Raw genomic sequence first — 11,002 nt, forward strand, 5'->3', positions numbered from 1 at the left:
TTATGCACGAATAATAATTGTTTATCGCTGCGACTCTCGTATCGATGAACAACGGTGCGGATTATTTCCGAGGCTGTTTTAAACGCAACTTGCCCGTGGTTTTCGCATCGATTCCGTCCGACCATTCACTACGCTTCAAATAAAAGAAAAACGTAAATCAACGAATCGCCACGAGCAGTCAAATGATGTACAAGGGAAGAGATGAAATTAAATAGTAGATCAAAACAGTGAACAACGAGCGAGTCTGTCAGGCATTCATGGCTCGAAAAAAAAGAAAAAGAACAATTATTTCGCAACGCGAAGGAGCTCTCCGTGGCGGCCAATTGCAACAGAAGCCCTCGCGGCTGAGTGGAGGGAGCGGGCGGTAATTAACATGCAGGAAAAGACGAGCGGGACAAAAAGTGGAGTCCAAAACAAAAGGAGATCGAGGAGAGAGCGAGGCAGTGGGAGAGAGATGCGCGGATCGCGACGATGTCGGCGGCGGGTGTATTTAATCGAAACTTTGTCGAAAGGGGGGTAGAGAAAAGGCTCGAGAGGATCAGTGTGCTATGAAGTCAAAGAGAGAGAGAGAGAGAGAGAGAGAGAGCGAGTGCGGGGCTGCTCGTAAGTCGCTTTTAATACCCGCGCAGCTGTCTCGTTGTTTGATATTTCATGGGCTTCACCGAGATGGCTGTTACGCATCATACACAAAAATCGTAACCCAATTTTTATAACGCTGCGACTGTCGGCCCTTCGACGTTCTGCCGTTTCACGCTCGACGACTTTTTACTTGGATCAGATCGACTGCACCGGAGCACAGTAAAAGCTGCACGTTCTCCCTTGAAACCTCGACTCGATCGCTTAATCGAAGATTTAATTCGAAACGACTGTACTAGGCGTAAAAAATAGCACTTGATTAAAAACGTGGGGGAGGGTGAGATGGAGGGACGAGAAAAGAAATCAACCGCGTAATATTTCAAGCGAATCATACAATTTCTCATAGAGCTGGGAACAAAGGACGCATCGCGGGGATCGTTTATCTCCGGTAATTCCCGCACTCTGTAAAACCCACCCACAACGCCGCGTTAGCCGCCAACAAAGCGCGCCCGCACAATCGTTTACGATATCAATTAGCCGATAGCTTCGCTCACTCTCTCTCTCTCTCTCTCTTCCTCCTTCGCTCATACCCGTTCGATCCTCCAAACGACCCCCGTGATTTTTCACTGCACAATTGATATGATTTTTCATCTTGCCTACAAGATTTATCGATTAGACTAGGCGCGCATTTAATAATCCGCATAGCTATTGGAATTCTTTTACCTATCGGCATTCCGGGCCGTCGTGCCTCGCTATGGATAATTCAGCGTCCGATGAACTCGTTCTCTTTTTTTCGTGGATCATGATTAAATTTTTAACGATCCCGCCCCCGCGATATCGAGGTGCGCGGACTTGTATACCGCGAGCTTTCACGGCCCTGTTCCTTTTGTCGTTCGGCCAATTTTCGGCCTGCGCTTTCATTCGCCGGCGCATAATCGAGTTCGGAGGTGCGAAAGTAACGCTGGGCCGTCGCGCGCAAACGTCGGTAGCCAGTGACGCGCCAAGAGTTGAACGATCTTCCGTTTCTCTCACTCCTCGACAAAGGCGCTTCTACCGCGCCGCCCTTTCGCCGATAAATAATATTCCGGCAGACGTTCATTACGTCGTTAAGTTGACGCTCTCTTGCGAGCGCCAAATTCACTACTTTAAAAGCGCTACGCCGCGTAAGCGCAACACTTTATGCTCGGTGATATCTTCAACAAGTCGTCCTGTAATTATAGTTTAGCACCGTCGAGTACGTACTGTTGCGGGGCTAATTTGCGACGCTTAAATTGAACCTTTCGAAAAAAGAATTACACTTCCACGAGTGCGGGCTTTCAACCTTATTACGAGAAAAAAAAAATTATCGTACGCCTCTTCGTTCGTTCGTGCACACTTTCCCTGCGGTCTAATGATTGGGCGGCGTATCCTTTTTGTCTGACCAACTTTGATATGCCTCTTGGTCAGTTCTTTTCTCGCGTCTTGAAATTTTTGCCTCGGTTCTTGCTCTGTGCACACGTATGTGACCGATTACATGAAAAAAAGTAGCTGAATGTGGCATCGTTTTCACCATTTCACGGTATTGTGCGCAATTCTTGGGTCTGACCCCACTTTTTTGTGGTCATCCAAGTTTTTGCACGTTAACACCACCTACGAGCTTTGCTTTCTGCTTTCGATAAACATGAAAAATATTAAAAATTTTTTTATTTTGAAATTCGTAATAAAAAATGAAAAGCAATAGCCTCAACCTGAGCTCCAAATCTAATTTTACCTCGAAACCTATATTTTGTTTTAATTTCGGTTTTGAAACTTTTCTTTGAAAATCTTCCATTATATGTATTGGCTCTACATTTTTGTGACTATTAAAATCTTGAATAGAGGTTAAATCAACTTATGGTTTCCGATATATTTTCTGAAATTTTAAAAAACCACGGAAACGATGTTAATTTTAGCACTTTTATGAGCACAAAGAAGGATGCCGTAAATTTATTTGGTGACAGGTCTAACTTTTTTTAATTCTTGAGGTCACATGGAATAATGCTAATATCACCAAATTAAAAGTGCACCCAAATTGAAACTTATCAGAAACGCGCACCTTTTTTCGCGCAGTCGTTTCATAAACTATAGGGCATTAGAAAAATCACTAAACTGCTCTCTTGATGCTTCCGGGTTTATGTATTTGTGAAGCGGAAGAAACGCGTATGCCGTTGACAATGCCGTAGCATGATTTTGACAGTACTCGTAGTTTGTGCATGAAATCTCGAAATTGCCGACTGAGTTTTGCTAATCGTATGTCTGCAAAAATACGTGATTTGGATTCAAGGAACAAAACGGGAACGGAAATTCGTTCGCGATCGTAGTTGTTAATAATCGGAAATCTTGGGTTCTTCACTCCAAACCTGAAAAATTTGTTCGCGTACCCGTCAGTCGATCGCGCAGCTTGCCACAGAAGGAAAAGTAAAAAGGAACGGGCCGATCGAAGGTTTGTGTGAAAAATCATCGTATCATTAGCGATAGCTGCCTACATATGCAGGTCGGCGAGCTCGACCCTTCGCACCGCCCTTCCATCGTTCGCGCGCACGGTGCCCTCCCCTTCTTCTCTTCGTCGCTCTCTCTCTCTCTCTCTCTCTCTCTCTCTCTCTCTCTCTCTCTCTCTGTATCCCCGTTGAGGCTGCTGCTGGCGCAAGCGAGCAGCGCCGCGCGGCGCGCACAGCTCTCGCTCGCCTCGGACACCTGTAAGCTAAAACGCGGCGCTCGCTCACACGCGTCCAAACCATCGGCGCTCCGTCTCTTCTCGCGGCGGGAGTAGCGCTCTCCTCTCTTCGGGTTGGTGACTGTGAATGAGTTGGTGCGTCGCAGCAGTGCTCGCCGTGCGCGAAAAGCCTGATTTGAACGAGGACGAGGACGACGACGACGACGACGACGACGACGACGACGACGACGGCAACGACGACGACATGGGCATAGCCGGGCGCGAGAGGACGGCGAATGGCGATCGCTGCGGCTGCCACTGAGAAAGATCGGCGAAGCGGGTGAGCGTGGACGAGCCTGGGACGCAGACGGAGATGTGATTTTCGGCTCGTGGCGGTCCATCTGCGTGGCGACATGCAGCGGAATCAGCGGAATCCCCTCGCACTCGGCCGGCTACGTTGGCCGCTGCCGCCACTGGTGCTGCTGCTGCTGCTGCTACTGCTGCTGCTGCTCGCCAAGGAGGGCACGTGCATCAAGTGGCTGTAAGTACCCTTGAATTTGCGCTCAATTATCCCAGTCATCCAATTGCAGGCCGAGACGTCTCCCTTCATCAGCGCATCACCGTTTAATTACTCCGAGCGCCCACTATTTTTATCCGCATAGATTGCCGGCAATTGCTCGGCTGCGCCTCGGCCGCGCGCGCGCGAATTCCAAAGGCGCTCGTCAGCTGCGCGCTGCTCGGCGGACGGGGAAAGCGCCCGATAAATCACGCTGCGTCCGCGCCTGCGTTGGCGATCGTTTTGGGCGCGCGTGCCGAGCTGCCCGCGCGCGAGGAGGTCCGTTGATTAATGCGGCCACGCTAATGAGCGGCAAATCGCGACGCGCCACGCTCATCGACGAACGAGCCAGCGTGCGGACGCGAGCGCCGAAAGGGGACGACCCGCTAAGGCTCGTCCACGGCGGGCTTCGCGGGAGACGCGCTGACGTTTGATCTTTGATGCGCTGCTTGCAAAAACAAGCCGGATCGATACGCTTCTCCTTCGCTTTCGTTTTCTCCGACCGAGCAAATGCGGACTGCGAGTCGTCTGGATCTGGACGAGCCTGTAATCTCGATAATTGCCGGCGAGCACGAGATTTCGGTAAACTCGGCGATCGATGCTATCCCGAATAGAAGCTGCCCGGTCCGAAGGAAAGAGCAACTGGCAAGGATTAGCGGCCATATCGTAATCGAGCGTCACTCGAAAACGCGCCAGTTGCCGGGCACGGCGGCAACAATAACTGCATCCCCGAGGAGTAGACAAGAAAATAAGCTGATCGATGTCTACGCAGACAGGCACTCGAGAGAGAGAGAGAGAGAGAGAGAGCCCAAAATTAGCAATCCATACGGTTTGAAAAAAAAGGGAGTCGGGGGGCACACGAGCGATTGTTCGTCGAGAGAGCAAAAAGCGAAGAATATAAGCGGGGGGAGGGTAAGCAAGCGCAAGGCAGCAGTGTTCACGTGAGACAATGAGACCGGAAACAGGGGATGGCGTGGATGATGAATGGGCGCTCGCGCTGGCCGATGGTGATTTTGCGTGCGCTCTCGGCTCGGCGGCAAGCGAGCAAAAACCGGTAGGCGCGCCACAAAGAAACGCAGCAGCGAGTTCAAGTGGCGTGCGAAGGGTTGGACATCGTTACGCGCGCACGCCGACCGCGGTGCGATTATTAGGTCGCTCCGCTATTGATTCGTCGCGCGCGTGCTTGCGGCGAAGCTTGGCTTTTCTCAACCGGGACGGCTGCTGCCCACGAGCTTCCCGATCTTTTGCACGGCCGTTGGCTAGTCGGCGGCGACTTATAATCATCGTCCGTTTCCTCGAAAATACGCATTCCCGTGTATCGGCGGTTCGCGCGCTGAGAAGAAAAAAAAGCGAGCGGTCGGGCGTGTACGTGTGTGCGGGCGAGAGAGGGAGAGCTCGCAAGGTGGTGATTAACCTCGACGTAGTGCGTAGGACGTTAAAGGCTAGGCGCAGCAGCGTTGGCTCGAGGGATTCGGACGGCAGAGAGGAAAAGGAAAAAAAGAAGGTTCGTAACGGAATATCGCCTCTTTCGAAAGGCCCGCGCGCGGCAGTTGTAATTCCCGCGCGCGTGGGCGACGGCGATCGTTTGCTCTCTGCGACGTAACGAGATGTTTTCCACCGCTTTAATTAGGCGCAACATTTTTTCTTCGGCAATTAACAGGCTAATTTACGAGATTTGAAAAAGGTACGAGGCGAATAGCTCTCGTGTCTCAATTAACTTTTTTTCGAGCGACGGCGCTACGCGCATTCAATTTTCGATTTACAAGGCGCGACGCCGAGAGAGAGAGGAGAGAAACCGGCCGCAGGACCTCCTTAGGGGTAATCAGAGCTGTGTTTCAGAGGAGGCGTGTTGCGCCGTCTACGAGAAGTTTTGCTTCGAGCTCCTCGTAAGTCATAAGGATGCCGTCGCGTCGCTCCTCCTATACGTCTGTCTCCTTCCTTTTCTCGGCCTCTCAATGAATGTTAATCATTGGAGGGATACGAGCGATAGTTTATTTGACGTTTACGGCATTACTTAATTTAGAGGCTTTGGCCGAACGAAAGCGCGCTTCGGAGTAAGGCCAATTTTGTTAGCTGCATTTCTACTTTATTATTTCGTAGTTCGGTTTCATACGCATGGACGTTTTCCGAAGATCATTCGCACGTCGGAACTACGAAAATCTGCAGAGCTCCGCAATTTTCGCATTGGCAAACAACAAAGCTCGACCGCCGTAAAAGGTACGCCGAGACCCGAGCGTCAAACGATTATTATTGATGGACTTGCAGTTTCGCGACGAACGCTATAATGAAAACCAATGAATATCCAGTCGATAACCGAAGCGTCGAGAAAGCCAAAAAAAGGAAAAAAGAAAAAAAAAGTAAAGCCGAAGAACGTAAAATAGTTGACTGGAACGTGGCGCGCGAGCGCGTGATTGATTACCTTTAAACTATAACGAATCCGTATGCGCATCGGAGATGAGAGGGAGAGAGAAAGGAGAGAAAGAGAGAATCACGGGCGAAAATGGGAGCGGGCGCACGCGGCAATTTATCGCGGCGCGGCGCACAATCCTCGGCTTTCGGGGCCCGAGCGCCGAGAAGGCGAGAGGCGTGAAAATCAATTTTTCCGCGGACGCCGCGTGCGCGGATCGACAATGATCTTTCGCCTTGCCCTCTCCCCTTTTCGAGCACGCACGCAGCATGCGCCAGCTTTCACCGACGTACGCCACAAGCTATCCTTGCTCCGCTTCTTCTCGTCGCGGCTGCTTTTGTCTTCTCTCCGGATCTCCGCTCCCTTCCAAGTGCTTGCGCGCGGCTGAGGCCCGCCGACGCCGAGACTCCGTCGTTCGCGCAACGACGGCCCGAACGGGGGCGCTTTCGCTTCTCAATCGTGCCCCGAGGAGCCCCGTCGACGGCCGAGAGCTCATCGCCGAAGGCGCGCAATTATTGTTACTCGTCGGCGCAACATGGCCGCGCACGCGCCGAGCATTTAACGACTCTGCGGTGGGGCCCCCCTTGAAACGCGGCATCTCCCATAGGTCGCGCTCGCATTCGAAGACAATGGCAGCGGCTTTAACGGCCGGCGGATTTACGCGCGATAATAATAACTCGCCTTTTGCCGTCGCTATAAATGGCGGATGATCTTCGCCGATCGGCTCGTCTTCTTCGACACTTGCGGACGGACGCCTTTGCCGGAGCGCATTGTCGTCGACACTGCCGCGCTCCCCGTTGGATCCGCTCCCGTTCGTCCGGCCAAACCCCGTAAAAGCGCCAGGCTTTACGGTAATCCTCAAAGAAGAAGAACCACTGGAGCGTCACCTGGCCCTTTTCCTTTTTGTCTCGCGCGTACTGTCATTTCATTTGACTGGATCGTCCCGTGGACCTAAACTGCCTCGGCGGGCATCGTTCGATCGGAAGTATGCAAGTTCCCGAGCCGCGGTTCCGATGACACTCGAGCTTCTCCATCGAGTCGCTGCCGACTCGACTTGGCTTCGGGGAGGCGAGCGTTACGCGTATTTGGCGAGGCCAGATCGACCAACGTCGTTTCGCATCGTGCCGCTCCTCTCGCCGCGCAGCGTGGCCAATTCCTCAACGGATCTCCTTCTTGCGCGCATCGAGCACCGAACGCATAAATCAGGCGCTGCCGCAGGATATATAATTTGCCCTGGCGTTCGTTGCCGAGCTCGCGTCATCGAGCGACTCGGCCCGCGCCGAGAGCTCCGCAGCGTCGCGACGGTCGTAAATCCGTCCCCTCCCGCTCCGGGCTGGGCGAGGGGCAGCCGGGCAAGGGCGCACTGACGGACGAGCAACGTGGCGTGGTGGTGGTGGTGGTGTCGCAGAGCGCTGGGTCGAGCGGCCGACGGCTTCGAGTGGACCCGCGAGGCGTGCATGGGCGCGCGCGCCTCGGGCCTGCTGGAGCGCAAGCAGGCGCGCGCCTGCAAGGCCAGCCCCGACGTGATGCGCACCCTGGTGCAGGCCGCCCGGGACACGGTGGCCGTGTGCCAGCAGGCCTTCCGCCATCAGCGCTGGAACTGCAGCAGCGTGGAGCGCGCGCCCGACTTCGGCGCCGAGCTGCTGTCAGGTGAGCGGGGACGGGGCGGGGGTGGGCGGGCGGCGCCGTCCGAGCCGCGCTCACCGCGTCGCTCGCTCGCCCGCAGGCACCAAGGAGCAGGCGTTCGTGTACGCCATGTCGGCGGCGGCGGCGGTGTGGCGCCTGGCGCGCGGCTGCGCCCTGGGCAACCTGGCCGCCTGCTCGTGCGCGACGCCGCCGCGCCGCGAGCCGCCGGCCGCGGCCTCGGCGCTCATCCAGACGGCCGCCGGCGCGGCGGCCTTCGCGCCGGCCGACCTGGCCCTCGGGTCCGGCGCCGCCGCGCGCAGCGCCTTCAAGTGGGGCGGCTGCGGCGACAACGTGCGCTCGGCCTCGCGCATGGCCAAGCGCTTCCTGCAGGGCGCCAGTCCGCAGCCCGGGGCCGGCGCCCAGGCCAAGTTCCTCCACGCCGTCAACATGCACAACAACCGCGCTGGACGCAGGGTTCGTTGCCGTCTCTCTCTCTCTCTCTCTCTCTCTCTCTCTCTCTCTCTCTCTCTCTCTCTCTCTCTCTCTCTCTCTCTCTCTCTCTCTCTCTTGCTTTCTCGGGCCGAGCCAGCGCTCACCGGCCGTCCGTCGTCACGCAGGCAGTGGAGCAGTCGCTGGCGCTCGAGTGCAAGTGCCACGGGGTGTCGGGCTCGTGCAGCGTGCGCACGTGCTGGCGCGGCCTGGGCGCGAGCGGTCCGGCCGCGGCCGGCGCGCGGCTGCTGAGGCGCTACGCCAGCGCCGCCGAGGTGAGGCCGACCTCGAGCGGCAGGCTGCCGCCGCTCTACCACCACAACAACCTGCTCTACACGACCAAGAGTCCGGACTACTGCACCGAGGACAAGAGGCGCGGCAGCCTCGGCACTTACGGCAGGTGAGGCGTTTTCCCCTCGGCGGGTGCACTCGCAGTCGCAGTCCCGGAATGTATATTCAGCGGCGGCGGCGGCGGCGGCGGCGGCACCTTTCACTTTATTTCGGTCGTTTGCCAGAGCCGAGCTCGTAAAGCAAGGCTGCGTCGAGCCGCGCGCGCCAGCGAGTAAACGGACTGAGATATTGCGCCAAATACGACGGCAGATTGGACGAACGTTACAGGTCTAATTTCCATCGCGCTCCGCCGCCGCGTTGACGCGGCTTTGGGCGTCGGACGTTACGGCCCGCGCCGGTTGTCGAGAAACTTGCCCGAGCCGAGCGTTCCGATGCGGGAAACGGCATTAATACCCGCGGACGAGGGTCCCTAATTAAACGGAGCCATGCTCTCCGTCAGCGAGGGGCGCGTTAACGCGCGCAATAAAGCCCGAAGCAGCGCTGCGAGGCGCGCTTGGACTGCGCGCGTGCCTCGTCAACGTCCGAGGCAGAGGCTGCCGCTTTTCCCCCCGGGGCCGACTCGTCGCCGCGACCGGATCGAGGATTAAGCCACGAACCGAGGCCGCGGCGCAGTTCCACCCGAGCTAGACCTACCTCCTCGGCGGCGCCGCTGATTTACGGCTCGGCCGCGATCGCCGAGCGCCGATCGCCGATCGGCGCGAGCCGCGCAATCCCGAGCGACGTTTCCCGGCAGGCGCACTCGCAACGCGCTTATCCTTGGCGCTCGCGAGCCTGTCCGAGCGCGCGGGGCAATTATCCGAAGTAAATGGAAACGTCAGCCGACGTCTTATTTATACGTATCGCGCGCGCATAATCCAGCGGACTTACCTTCACCGCGGCCGCTGCGAGCGTACCTGTGACTAACGCGTTATTAAAGGTATTTTGCAAGCGGCACGCACGGGATCGCCGTGAGATTACGTAGGCCTGCGCCGGAGCTGCCGAAAGTCGGGCCGTCGCGGTTGCCGAGGACTAGTCGCAGCGCCGCTGGGAAACCGCCGAGTGGCTCCTCGCGTGCCTGGCCCCTCTCCGTCTCTCGACCTCCTCGTCCTCGCCGCGAGATACGAGGAGAGAAAACGTTGATGCGCGTTCACGCGCGCGATCGAATAGCACGCGAGCGCTCGAGCGTAACGAAGGGGGCCCGCTGTGCCCCCACCGACGCTGACTTACGACTCGTGCATTAATTCGTTCTTTGCAACGCCAATCTAATTATCCCGGACGCTCGTTTGGCAGCGCGAGCCAAGAATAAACCCTCGTACCTCGGCTTAGAGCAGCCAATGCGAGCGCGCTATTCGAACATTCGCTTCGTTTTCAGGCACTGCAACGCCAGCAGCACGGGCTACGACGGCTGCGAGTACCTTTGCTGCGGCAGAGGATACGTGACTCGCGCCGAGGAGGTACTCGAGCGTTGCGAGTGCAAGTACTACAGCTGCTGCTACGTCAAGTGCAAGACTTGTCGAAACGTCATTATCAGCCACGAATGCAACTGAGTCGACGTTTGGTCTGTACCCACTTTCGATGCTATTTCGTCGATTTTTCGCGCGTCGACGGCGCTCGAGTCTTGAATTTTGCCGAGTCTCGATACCGATTGATTTTCGCGTGTGTCGATTGATTGCAGGCACGGAAGACGCTCGCGGCGATTGCCCGGAGTACGAGTGTCGACGACGCCCGCACCGAAGCAGGCCAATCGTCGCGATAAGTACTTAAATCTGCGCTGCATCGGATAAATCACTCTTTAACTTTTATACAACGCCACTGCCGTACATCATGAGTCTGCCGAATTTTTCTATTCACCATGCAATAAGAGGGCTTCGTACATTTTCGTTCGTTCGAGCAACCTTCGACAAATAGAGCCGGACGTTCTTTGTTGCTCGAGAAAACACGGCGCCGTGCGAGCAAACTTACGCGCGATATTTTCAAAGTCAACCGCGTGGTCTTCGAACGAGCGAGAAATAAAGAGAGAGGAAATTGAAATTTCAGCGGTCTCGCGAGATGCGCAGAAAAGGTCAGCAATGACTTTCAAATGTATCCTTTTCTGAATTCATTCAAATATATCGTACATTATAACGATGCTGAGAGCGACAGAGAGTTTTAGAAGATTGATGTTTTTTCTATTATTTATACTTAAATATTCGTATTTATTATACCGTTCTCGACGTCGTTGTAACCTACTTGAATATTTAACGGTAAGAGTAGGCGTCTTAGAGATACAAAATATAGCAATTGCGATGTAAATATAGCAGTATCCATAAACTCTCGATGTAAACGACACATTGTATTCGAATGATAT

At 55.3% G+C, this 11,002-nt stretch overlaps 1 protein-coding gene across 1 annotated transcript; it reads left to right on the forward strand.

Moving 5' to 3' along the window:
* Nucleotides 1–325: 325 nt before the first annotated feature.
* On the forward strand, nucleotides 326–10,993 carry LOC131671179 (protein Wnt-11b-1-like). The gene is made up of 6 exons (XM_058947422.1): nucleotides 326–3,788; nucleotides 7,619–7,860; nucleotides 7,937–8,310; nucleotides 8,454–8,725; nucleotides 10,028–10,213; nucleotides 10,331–10,993. The coding sequence occupies exons 1-5, from the start codon at nucleotides 3,661–3,663 to the stop codon at nucleotides 10,200–10,202; spliced, it is 1,191 nt and encodes a 396-aa protein (XP_058803405.1). The 5' UTR covers nucleotides 326–3,660; the 3' UTR covers nucleotides 10,203–10,213; nucleotides 10,331–10,993.
* The last annotated feature ends 9 nt before the right edge of the window (nucleotides 10,994–11,002 follow it).

Source organism: Phymastichus coffea, unplaced genomic scaffold (genome assembly GCF_024137745.1).
Source record: "Phymastichus coffea isolate CEN01 unplaced genomic scaffold, Cenicafe_Pcof_1.1 PCOF00120, whole genome shotgun sequence".
Classification (NCBI taxonomy): Eukaryota; Metazoa; Arthropoda; class Insecta; order Hymenoptera; family Eulophidae; genus Phymastichus; species Phymastichus coffea.